The 12983-nt window shown below is 38.7% G+C and overlaps 1 protein-coding gene across 2 annotated transcripts in view; it reads left to right on the forward strand.

Moving 5' to 3' along the window:
- Positions 1–12983, forward strand: part of ITGA2 (integrin subunit alpha 2) — a 68795-nt gene that overhangs the window by 28643 nt on the left and 27169 nt on the right. For both annotated transcript variants that reach the window (XR_003538523.1, XM_027709321.1), the window contains exons 4-11: positions 878–969; positions 4659–4773; positions 5220–5347; positions 6429–6577; positions 7657–7807; positions 8246–8411; positions 9632–9705; positions 11129–11267. Coding sequence is in view for 1 of the 2 variants with exons in the window: in XM_027709321.1 (XP_027565122.1) it covers positions 878–969; positions 4659–4773; positions 5220–5347; positions 6429–6577; positions 7657–7807; positions 8246–8411; positions 9632–9705; positions 11129–11267 (1014 nt within the window). In the remaining variant the exon portion in view is untranslated. The remainder of the gene's footprint in view (positions 1–877; positions 970–4658; positions 4774–5219; positions 5348–6428; positions 6578–7656; positions 7808–8245; positions 8412–9631; positions 9706–11128; positions 11268–12983) is intronic.

A 12983-nucleotide genomic window follows, 5' to 3' on the forward strand; every position in this document is an offset into this window, starting at 1 on the left:
TCTACCTTATTAAAACTTTTCTTAACTAGCTCTCTGCATAATCTCAGTCTCTGTGGGGTGTGTATGTGTGTGTGTGCTGCAAGCGCACAGTGCCAGCAGCTGCTAATACCAGTGTCTGTCTGAGGAAAAATTGGTGCCTGCAACTTGAGTCAGGCCAGGGTGTGGGTATCTGGCCTGTGGTGCCAGCTGCTGGAGGCACTGGGGTCTAAGTGTCACCCACTGGGGTCTTGAACCTCCAGACATGGAGCAGGAATGCTGTAGGTCCCTAAGCCAGTGAACTAGGGCTCATTGAAGGGGCTCCTTGCTGGCATCCTGGGGTGTGCTGATGGGAGGATGAGTGTCTCTGTCTTCCCCAAACTAGGTGTGGGGATGTGTGTCTGCAAACTAAGTATAAAATGGGGTTCACGTTTGGATACAGTGAAAATACGGGACAGCAGAGCGTGCTGAGGTGCCTACTTTATGTTTCTTTGTGATGCAGAGCATTTTTGCCCTCCACCCCCCTTCCAAGTTTTTGTCTAAAGCCTGATAACTGGACCAGAATGTCCTGAGGAATGTAACAGTAGCTGCTCAGCTGCAGCTACTCAGCCAGCCAAAAATAGGCAATAGATAGTGCGTTTCTTTCTCTCTTTTGCCTTCAGTTTCCTTTAGGGCAGATCCTCTTAAATAGCCATACTTGATTCATCTCTATAGTTAATGGCTAGCAATTTTTTTACAAAGATTGGGTTTTGTTTCTTTTGTCTCAGAATTGTATGCAGCCACATGGAAAAGGCATCTTCGATTCTGAGAAATCAAGTTTTTGCAAAGGAGTTCTAACTTACTAAATTGCTTCTACATCTTATTTATTATTCTGTCATTACGTAATCTCATTTTATTTCAGCTTTAATAAATATTCCAAACGTGACTGAAATAAAGGAAGACATGAACCTGGGCTTGACTCTGATACAGAACTCAAAAACAGGCAGATTTTTGGTATGTATCAAGATTGTATTCAGTATACACAGAAATGCCTGAGGTGAATGAAGAAACCAGAGTTCTCTACGTTTTTTATAAGTCCAAGCTAAATATATTTCATTATGTAGCATAGATTAGTACATCTTTTGCATATTTTAAAAAGTTCCATCCTGCTGTCATTACCTAGGATCCAAAATCAGGAAAATTGTGAAATCTCTCCTTTGTCATTTATCTAAACATCCTGTTGAAGGGCTTATAATTAAAGACTCAGTAATTTAAATTGGACAATATAGGCAGGAATATTTCCATCATTATATTCTGTAAGGGAATCTTTTATAGTTCTGATTGTGTTTCAAAAGACTGTATGTGATCTCTCCTCCACAATGTGCACTTGCACAGGGAGTATCCTCCTGAGGTGTTATAATTTCTAGTCCCATGAATTTAAGAAGTGTTTCATTTGGTTAGTGAGCTGGAGGAGGATGCATTTTCTGTGTGTATATGCTGCAAACAATTATCCTTGGAGCCTGTGAAACAGATTTCTTAATTGAAAGGAAGTGAATGCTTGTTTAATATGCTTTTTTTATAATCCTAATCATAAGCATGAGAACTGTTGCTGTATAGGTTTATTTCAGTTTGATGTGTACATTGTAGCCATGTGCAGTAAATAAGTGGAACAATAAATTACAGGTAAAAGAGCTTTGAGGCTCTTTTTAAGCTTTGTATTTTTCAGTTGTATCTTCCTAGCAATCACAAAAGTATTCAAATATTTATTATATTCATTAACACATAGTCCAGTTCACTGAAGTACTTAAAAGTAGGCCTAATTCCAATGCCCGTGCAGTTAGTAAAGTTATTCATAACTTCAAAATACAGCAAGAGTGCTTTTCTTGATTTTTGGTTTGAGAAGGTACTGATTAAAAAAAATCTTATTCTGTGTCTTGAATAGTACTTTTAATTACTGTTAATGATGTCCCATGAATACCCACTTTTAATCAGTATCAGTAACTGCAAAGTTTTAAAATGTCTCACGCAGGAAAGGTTCTATTTTCTAATAATATTTGAACTTTTCTCAGTCAAAAAGAATTTCCTGATCTATATGTTACTGATTGACCGTCCTTAAATTGCACGAAGGAAAAATGAAAAAAAAGATTGACTGGTAAGACATGAACAGCCATGTCTTTGGCAACAGGAGTTCTTTTTGACATATGGAGAATGGGATACTGGGGAAAGGTGCTTATCTGTGACTCAGACTCAACATGTATCAGAAGCCCACAATTGTGGCAAGTACTGGGCTACATGGGTAGAATGCCTGCTCATACTTGCACGCTGCTGCCAGCCAGGACTTTGCCAGAGGACTCTGTCTGTGGCAACTGGCCTTTGTGGTGGGCTCTTTGGGTTGTGCTTAGGGCTTCCTCCTCCCAGCTCACTGTTCTCCTTCCTCCTGTGGCTGCTCCTCTTTCAACCTCCATCCACTTGCTGCTTGCCCAGGCCCTAGGCTGCTTGCCTGGGGCATGACGCAGCCTGTAGAGTCTGTGCCGTAGCTCATGAGTCCTGCTGGTTTGATGCCATGTGAATGCTTCCCACAGGTATCCTAAGTACAGGGCAGTCATTTCCCACACGCTTACTACATTTTTCTGAGACATGCTTGGTCCTGTTGGAGACATGCTTAAGAATTTCACTGACGGTTAACAACGTTTTTTTGGATTTCTCATTTAAGTTTCTATCAGTTTGTTTTTGGGGCAGTTCCTGCACCTTTAGTTGAAAGAAACAGCTCCCATCTACTTGCATGTAAAATCTCCCTTCTGTATTTGACACCTCACAATTGCTCTCCTTTTTCCTTTGCTTTGCTAAACAAACACAGAGTTTTTTGGTTGAAATGTACTTTTTAAAATAAACTTCTCTCAAACAGGAGTGACCAGATCTATTCTGTATTCCACATGAGTCTTTTCAGGGCACTATACAGTGTATTTGATATTTCCCCAGCTCAACAGCAAGTGCTTTTTGTCACACATCATTAAGCCATATTTGCTTTGCATGCTGGCTCTGTGCATATAGTCACCCTGCAAATCAGCCAGTCTGCTTCTCTCTCTTCCATTCAATGACCTTCCAGTTTATGTCTATATTTCTTAACGTAAGTCCTGAAGGGCAAGTCTGTGCCCCTTTCTAATATTCCACCTTTCAAGTTCATCACTCCTTGATATGCGATCTTCCAGTTTTCCCCTGCATTAATGATACATCTTAAATTTCTGACTGTAACAATGCTAGAACATTAGAGTTTTTCCCATTTTTTTAAGTGTAGATCAGGAAAGATTATTAGAACATTTCTGCTTTTTCTTCCAATAGTGACGTCACAGTTCTGACTTACCACCAATGCAGAAGAAAATTAGAAAATGTGCAAATGAGATTGATCTCAAAAGAAATTTAAAGGCCAGTAGCTCTCCTGCAGCTTTGTAGTTACCAATATAGATGATTTATTTTGTACCTTTTACCTCTCAAAAATCTGTCTTTCCCAGTAAAAACTAATCATGCCTCATGTGGCAGCTAAAAAGAGCACTTAACTCAAGATCTGATAATGTAGATACACTTCCTTTCTCTTGTCTAGAAAATCTCCTATCTGGTCAAATATCTTAGGATAGTGGGATGTGTGACAGGTTAGTCATACATAGGATAGTGTAGTGTGACTATATTTTCCATTTACTTTTGACCTTAATTACCTTACCTTCCACTCCCACTCCCCCCCTCCCCCCCGCAATATTCTCGAGAAAAGGGTGATGCTGCTGTTATCCCTCTCTTCTCTTCCTAAATAGAGGTGGTACATCCTGTGTTTGCCAGACTCTCCTGACTAGGGCAACCAGAGAGTATATGTAAAGAAGCTATCATTTCTTACAGAACTGTTGGACAGAGGTTATGTAGAGGTGTTTGGTTTTGTGTGTGTTTTTTTTTTCCTAGGTTCCTAATATTATTTTCTTTTAAAAGGAAATATACCCCCCCCATACCCATATACAGCTGCCCCCCCATCCTCATGACAAAATACTGTCTTAATATTTTTTTTGTCCAGGTGCTTTCGTACCTACTCTTCTGATATCAGAGCTGTGGTTTTCATGCAGCCAGCTCAGTTGTTACAGAGATGGTTTTCATCAGGAAAGCGGGATTATTTCCCACGAGAGGCAATGAAACATGTAGCCAAGGGGCGTGTGAGGCCAGGGTCAAACTACTCCTTTTAGTGTGGCAGAAGAGGGGGCAGTGCTCACCGTGAGGCTGCACTCCCGAGTTTCCCTCAGGAACGCGGCTCCCCGAAGGCGCAGCCCTCGGCCGCGCTCTCGGTGTCACCACCAACCCTGTGCCCGGGGCGCTGCCGCCACCTGGCGGCCACGGGCGGCGCTGCAGCGCGGCCTGGTCGGCGGGAGGGCCCGGGCTGCAGCGAGGGAGAGGGAAAAACTTCGCCCAGCCTGCGGGACTGGGATCATCCCGTGAAGGAAATCCTCCCCGTGAAAAAGCCTGTGAAAGCGGCTACAATGACTGAAGGAGTTTGGCCTGGTAACCCAAGAGGGCTCCCGTAATCCTATATGCTTCTAGTTCTCCTTGTTGTGGGTTTGTACCTATATGCCTGTAGTCCTGCTTGTTGTGGGTTTCTATGTAGATATGGTGAGACAAGTACTTTGTTATTTTTATAGTTTCTTTTTTTTGTTGTTGTTGTTATTTTTAAGACTTGTGGTCCCTTGTGGGCACAGCAGTGTGGAAGACAATACTATGCAACAGGAGTTTGTTCTGAAATCAGTCCAAGTTTCCAGATCCTAAGAAGCTTTTCTCCTGCTGTTCAAAGTAAGGAAATGTGTGCAAAACGGAATCAATTAAAACAAAAACAAACAAACAAAAAGAAAACAAACAAACAAAAAAACCACCAAGAAACCAACCAAAAAAACCCCAACCAAAAACCCATATCAAATTAAGTCAAGCTACATTGTGTTGGGGACGGTTGATTTTGATTTCTTAAAAAACATATGTGCCAAAAGCAAAGTCCTGTGATAGATATATAAGGACTGAAAAGTCATGACCCAATGTGGATATGAATATGGTCTTGCTCCTCTGTATTCAGAGGCATTGCACCAGTCCAGGCTGCAAACCTGCATACGCTTCTTCTAAGTCCTCATTATGGCAAAGCCTTCTGATCTGAAGTGTTGCCTGTGTGAGACCTAAATAAAGAAATAAACCTTTGGATTTAGCTGAAGAGTAATGCATTTAATGTCCACTTTTTGTTTTTGTTTTAGGGTGTTCCTCTGTTATAGATGTTGTCGTGGTTTGTGATGAGTCAAACAGCATTTATCCCTGGGATGCAGTGAGGGCATTTTTGAAAAAATTTGTACAAGGCTTAGACATAGGCCTTAACAAGACCCAGGTAAGTCAAAGACATATTTGAGAAAGACCAAAAAAAAAAAAGAAAAACACCAAAAAACCAAAAACAAAACAAAACCAACCAATTGTAAAAGGAACCAAATGTGATTTAGTGTAACTACAGTACCTCCCCCAAAGGCACAGATTATGCAGTTATCCTATTCAGTGTTGGGGATTTTATCTCACAGCTAGCCTATTTCAAAAGGGATTAGTAATTTAATTTGAAATATAAACCAACTGAAATAGAAATCTAGGTTATGCGTAGGTGAATCAGATCTCTTTCATGCATTTGGTGTAAAAGTAGTTAAAATATAGTCTGTTGAGATGTGGTTAAAGTAGAACAGGTTTTTAATGGGCTTTCATACAGCTCTTACTTTCCAACTGCTGCATCTTTAAAAAAGGAGTTTTTCCTTCTGGGTTACTAACTGATCTTTGAGTTCTGTTTTCCTTTAATTTGGTGATGGTAAGGAAAATTTTATTGCCTTCTGTCTTTACAGTTGTCCATTTTCCATAAACAGCTCTGGAAATAAAGACTGGGGCACTGGAAATCTCTCTCCCAAAGGCTGCCTTCTTCCTTGGGCTACTTTGGAAATGAGGTGCTTAAAAGCTAGGCTTCCTTCTTTATGAATCTCACCTTTAGCACCCTCTCTTTTTTTTTTAAACCCTATATTAAAAATAAATAGGGTTTGCAATGCTGCAAAGTTACCAATCTTTAGGACTTCCTTAGAAGAGATCAGAGTGAGGTGCTGTCAGCTTGTAGAATTTTTGTTATTTTCTTATTTTTCCCAGAGCTTCTTATATTGTTACTATCCATAAGCTCTTTCAGAAGTAACCAAGCAAACATTTAATGTCTGCTGTTTCATATTTTTGCATTAGGATATTGTAGTCCGTAATAAATGATATAAGGTGCAAGAGCATTTTAGTTTTCTGTTTTCCACGTGTTAATATTAATTGGTGTTGAAAGAAAATGATAACCTCGTGCATCTGCAGGGCTTTAATTCCAGCCTGATAAATAAGTAAGCATCATGGTTCTATGTAACTAATTGTAATTCATTATAATCTAACATAATTTTTTTATTGCATAGGTGGGTTTAATTCAGTATGCTAATGATCCCCGTGTAGTCTTCAACTTGAATACATATCAAACAAAGGATGAGGTTGTTAAAGCAATGGAGAGAACATCTCAGAAGGGAGGAGATCTCACTAATACTTTCAAAGCCATCGACAATGCAAGGTGGGACGCATTGATGATTATTGTGCAACTGTTGTAACTTACCTTAAACAGCAAGGAGAACATCCTGAATTTCACTCCCACCAGGAGACAATTTGCTCAGGGCCTCTGAGTAGGTTCCCAGTGGCAGGCAGAATCCCCCAGGTACATTGCAGAATGGTACAGGAATATGTAAACTGGACTTGCTGAAAAGCATGTTGTTAAACATTGGGTTAAACATTACACTAACGTAATTCTGGTACCCAACAGAGTTGCTTTTTCTGTTGCACATGTTTAAACATGACAGTGCATCAAACACAGTGGACAAGGTTTTAGGAAAGATACAAAACCATTGAAAAAAGTAAAAGTTTATCCAGGGTTTCAGTTGGGCCTGTGAGATTTGTGTTTGTTGGTCAGGCTTTGGTTGATTGCAGAGAAAATAAAACTTCTTCTCTGTTGTCAGTTTGTCCCTGCAGCACCAGCAGCATGAAAAGTAGGAAAAGCTTAAAACAATATTCTGTGACTCTGAATACGTATACAAACCAAGTCTGTTTCTCAACAGGAAGATGCTGTTTTTAAGCTCAGTCAAGGACAGAACTCTAGACCAAAATGCATGCTGAATCAAATGGCCTTGAAAATTTTGTTTAAGAGCAGATTCAGCCATCAACAGAGTAAATATTTGCAGTAGTATTGAGGAGCCTATAATTAATTCTCCTCCACTTTTTTCTGAACTTGGTGATGCCAGTTTCTGGTGTCATAAAACTTAAGTAGTTCTAACAAAACCCTCTTTTCGTTTAGAAATATTTGTATAAAAAAAAAATTGGTTTTCAGGGAATTTAGATTTCTGTCAGAAATACTATCGAGTTCTTCCAGTCCTACTTTTTTTATCTTCTAATCCTTTGTACATTTCTTAGGGCTCTTTGAGCAGTGGTTTGTGAAGAAGTTATCAGGAGCATAACTGAAAATTCTTACTGCAGATTGTTAATTCACAAAGAAAAATCCACTACAGAAGCACCTTGTTCTAAGCCAGTGATGGACATATTCATTACAGTATATGTACTGAATTCCATCCGTTATAGCCTGACATGTATGTTTTATAACAGACAATATGCCTTCTCACCTGAATCGGGAGGACGTCCAGCAGCCACAAAAGTAATGGTTGTTGTGACAGACGGTGAATCACATGATGGCTCCAACTTGAAAACAGTGATAGGTAAATGCAATGAAGACAATATAACCAGATTTGGCATTGCTGTAAGTAATACTAAAATTATATAATATTGCAATTTTTAAAAATTGTTTTGTTGTGCATGTATGAAAGTGCATGTTCTGTGCATAAGCACTATATAATGCATGCATTGTTGCACTGGTGAGATTGAAATGCAATCAGATTAATCCTTATAAACTAGTGAAATACTAGTCTTCTTTACTGGCTGAAAGAGCAAGACTAGTGTTTCCTGAGCAACTTAAATTGTTTTCTCTTTTGCCATGTTTTATGTATTATTCCTTTCTGAATGCTCCCTTGCATAGGAATACAGTCTGATAAGCAATTCAGTAATATGAATGAAGGTGATTCTTTTTTTTTAATATGTAGAATATTTGCTCAAATAATACAGAAGTAAATGGGGTGACACTATGATTTTTTTCACTCTTCTCATTTTGCTGTTTGTTTGTTTGTTTGTTTTACCCAAGGTTTTGGGATACTTAATCAGGCATGAACTTGATACTAAAAACTTAATTAAAGAAATCAAGGGAATTGCTAGTCATCCAACAGACAAGTATTTCTTCAATGTATCATCTGAGGCTGCACTGCTGGAAGAAGCAGGAACACTTGGAGAGCGCATTTTTAGTATAGAAGGTAAAATACTCAATGTCTCTGAAAAATTAGATCAGATTCTCCCAGCTGACAAGCTGAGAATTTTATTTAGCTTCAGCTTAGAGTAGGATTGTGAAAATGAGAGGCAGCTAGAGCTGCAGGCTACTCCCTGCTCACCAGGAAGGCTCTGGTTTGCACAGGTGTTCTCCCAGCTACTTCACCCCTAATAAGCCCAAGCTTCAAGTTAGTTTTTGCAGTTTGTGGAAAACATTTCCCAGTTGATGAAAATTTCTATCAATTCATCATGGGCTTCAGGCATGGGGGTTTGTCTGTATGTGTCCAAATGTATTTGGAACTATTACCATCATCTTTATGCTTGTCAGCTGCACCTCTGTGAATGCTAAGCAACTGTAAATTTAAAAAACAAATCAGAAGACTTGCTTACTGATTTAGGAACTGAAAAGCTACAGTAGTACAATCTGTGTGATGCCTACCAGGCTTCATCCCTAACATCCCCCATGCTTTTGTGTACTGTTTGGAGGAAGTGTTGCAGAGGTGACTCGAAGACACTTTGTCACCCCCAAAGCCAGCTTTTAAATTTTAATTTAAATTCAGACCTTGCTTTGAAGTCGAGTAATCTGCCCTAGCCTTCCTTAATGAGCTGCAGCCTTCCTGTACTCAGGATGGAACTTCCTTTCTCTGTCACCCCATCTATTCTTTACTGGTCCCATGCTGCTAGTCAAAGCAAGAGGATAGGTTGAGCTCCTTATCTTGCTTTTTCCTGAGTACGTGAATTGAATTCCCAGATTAGGAAATATTCCCAGATGTCACAGTATTTTTCAAGACAATTACAACAGTTTTCATAAGTCCTATATGACAATAAACATTCATATTCTGTTTGAAACTTGTGACTACACAGTCATTTAAGCTGCTAATTTCTGTGTATTATTAATGCTTCCTAGGAAACACAAAAAGAGATTAGCCACAGTGACAAGACTGTGCAAGCCGATCCAGACTATCTTTATCATCATCTTCTGCCTTTTTTGGGAAGAGATTTATAGCATTATGGTTCCATTTTATCAATTTCCAGTTAAATCCTCCAAATTTTCTATAGTTTATCAGCTCTGATTTCCATTGTTTGTAAATGCTTTAGCAGAATTGGTGGATATGTACAGTCCCTATATAGCTAAACTCAGAGGCAGTAAGATTGGGTCTTGTGTGGCTGTAAAGGGCTAACCACATGTGGACATCTGTTTTACCAGGTACAGATCAAGGTGATACTTTCCAAATGGAAATGTCACAGGTGGGCTTCAGTGCATATTACTCACAAAAAAAGGTATGTGAATATAACTATTTAATGATACGAGTAGATGTAATTATGTAGACATGAGTGCAACAAAACAAGAGTAATAAAGCACATTGTCCAATTTTAAGATCTTTTTTACAAGGAGGTTAATGTCAAATTATTCTTTTCATTTTTCCTGTACTTGAATGCCACTAATAGATGGTGTATATCTCTAAAATGAAAAAATATATATTAATATGTGACACTGAATAACAGTTTCTTTCATTTAATGATTTTGAGATGTGTTAATACAATGATTTCCATGATTTCTGAGTTCATGTAGCAGGAAAAAAATCAATTGTTCCATGTTTGTATCTTGGAGTTGAATAACTCAGAAGAATTGAAACTATATTGTGAGGCTGGTATATTTCTGGGAAGTCACCAAAATATAAATAAATCGAGTCTGAAAATAATTTATTAATTATAAAATTAATAATATTTCTTTAAATCATATTTCATTTAGAAATTAGGAAGAACAAAAATTGGATATATTTAACCCTAATAAATTTTAAGATTGTCTTGACCAAATAGGTCCTCTTTGTAAAACTCAAGTGTGGTTCAATAAGCTTTCAAGTGAAAATACGAGAAGGTTGTTTCTTTTTTATAGCCCTTAAAGATGAATTAAATAATTTTTACAAGTTGTTCGTATTTGCACAATTTAAAGTTTTAAATTATGAAGCACTTGATGCTAGGAAATAAACATTTGGACATTCCTTCAGGAAAATTACACATCCAGTTTTATTGTAGTTTTCTGTAACAGTATCTCAGTTCAGTGAAGAATTTTAATAATTTGAATAAACTAAACTGTGTTTGTTTTCTGTGTACAAGTCTAAGACTAAGTATTTCTGTATGAAGTATTCTGTATAATAAGCTATGTTAATTTGGAGTTTAGGTTTAACTGTTCTCTCAAGAACATCTCCTCACATAAAGAATGAAATTCTGTATGTTTCTTGTAGCTATCCTGTATCTATCAGCTTTTGTGTGCTGTCATTGGCACTTTTGTTGTCAAAAAGGGGGCTTTAGCTTTTTCTTACAGCTTTGTTTGCATGATCCTCAATCTTCTGAGGATCATGAGTGCATAAAAGCATTGCCTTAGCAAGCCCAACCCCAGGGTGGACAGACTTAGGAAATTGTGTTTAAATAAACCCATTTTATCTTGAGTTGCAATGCCGTGGGAACTAAAGTGGTCACTTATCCTCTTGCAGGAGATGGGTGATAATCCCTCTTAATAGGGCAGTGAAGTCCTGCATCAAAGTGGTAACTGTAAGCAGCTCCAGTCAACTGCCTGCAGTCTTTGGATTGTACATCACTGCTTTAAACACAGTGATATAGAAAATTATCTGTGATAACTTGAGCTTTGCTCACACTTTTTCTAAATCATGTAGTTCTAAAATGTTGACTTTTTTTTTTAAAGGATGTTCTGCTGCTGGGTGCTGTTGGGGCCTATGACTGGAGTGGAACAGTAGTACAGGAATCTTCAGACAGAGTCACCACCTTTCCAAGCCATGTGTTTGAGAAGATTCTACAGGACAGAAATCATAGCTCATATCTAGGTAAGGGGCTGAAATACAAATTTGGAAATTTATCGAAGCTTAATTAAAATAGAAGAGTACTTGGAAAATTCTCTTCTAGCCAAATCCCTGTTATGAACTGATTTGAGAATATGAAAAGAATTTTCAGTTGAAAAGTATTTAATTTACTGGACAACAGTTCATTGAATGAGGTCTTTGTTGTGTTATTAAATTCTACTCATACCAATGTGGTAAACTGAAAAAAAATCAGACTGTGTCACCGGTGTGGTTTAACCCCAGTCAGCAGCTAAGCACCACACAGCCACTCACTCACTCCCCTTGGTGGAATGGGGGATAGAGTCAGAACAGTAAAAGTGAGTGAACTTGTGGGTTGAGATAGAGACGTAACAGTGACTTGGGAAGACAAACGCCAACACTCTGAACATACCCCCTTTCTCCTCCTTCCCCCAGCTTTATATGCTGAGCTTGATGCTATATGGGATAGGATATCCCTTGGGTGAGCTGGGGTCAGCTGTCCTGGTGGTGTCCCCTCTCAACTTCTTGTGCCCTCCAGCCTCCTCACTGGTGGGGTGGGGTGAGGAGCAGAAAAACCTCTGACCTTGCGTGAGCACTGCTCAGCTAAAACATCCCTCTGTTGTCAACATTGTTTCCAGCATATATCCAAAACACAGCCACATACCAGCTGCTGTGAAAAAAATTAACTATATCCCAGCCAAAACCACCACAGTCACAGAGGCATAAGAAATCATGGGATTTGAAAAAACTGCCTAGTGAATCATTATGGGTCCCTTCTGTTACATTTGTGTGTTCTTCCCCAGTTCCATGTGGATGAGAAGCTGATTGACTTGCTGTTGTTTCATGTGTGCTTGCTGTTTTCTTGGCCTTTTCCAGTTCAGTTTATAGTTTTAGAAATATTGCTACCATTTAATAGAGGTCTTATTTATAATCCCCATATGTATTCTTTGACACATTTTTGTGACCCAATAAAGCCAGTCAGTTTGTATTCTCAGTTCACTAAAATGTTTTCTGCAAACCTTCAACATGCCTGCTCTGATGATTTATCCCTGAATATGCTACTACATTAAACACCTGTGACTTCCCAAAAGTTATTTAATAAGATGCTATTTTTGCAACTAACATACTCTTTTTTTCCCTATGATGCAGCATTACTTGACTCCAAAACAATGAATAAATCTAAATCCAACCTAACGAGGAGTAGCTTTCTTTCATGTGTGACCTCTTCAGACTTTCTCTTACTTCCTTTGTATAATAGTTTTTAAAAGGTCAGGTCACTTCCTTTCTCCACATGGCAGTTTTAGAGTATTTACTTCAGTCTTTTTTGGAGAAAACAATGTTGTTGCCTTTTCTGTCTCTTCATTTCCCTTCCGCCTTCTGTCCCCCACTAGGAGCTCTCCATACCAGCTCTCTCACCAGCTTGGGGGAGCACAAGTTTAAGAGCTGCTACCACATGACAGCTTGCTAGATTGGTCCCTGTTCTGCACTGCACTCTCACTTCAAATGGTTGCATGCTATATTAGTTGGGAACGTGTGTCCTTAAATTGCAGAATAAAATCTTGTTTTGTTGTTGCTCATTGAACTTCTAGTCACAAAGGGTGTTCTCACCCTAGAAAAACAGTGTCTGAACGAAAATATGAAGTAGACTGATATACGTAAAGATCAAGGCATAATCCTTTTAGATTGTGTTCCTCATATTGTCCTGCAGCTTGCTAAAGATCT

This window comes from Neopelma chrysocephalum, unplaced genomic scaffold (genome assembly GCF_003984885.1).
Source record: "Neopelma chrysocephalum unplaced genomic scaffold, ASM398488v2 Primary Assembly neopelma1_96770, whole genome shotgun sequence".
Lineage (NCBI taxonomy): Eukaryota > Metazoa > Chordata > Aves > Passeriformes > Pipridae > Neopelma > Neopelma chrysocephalum.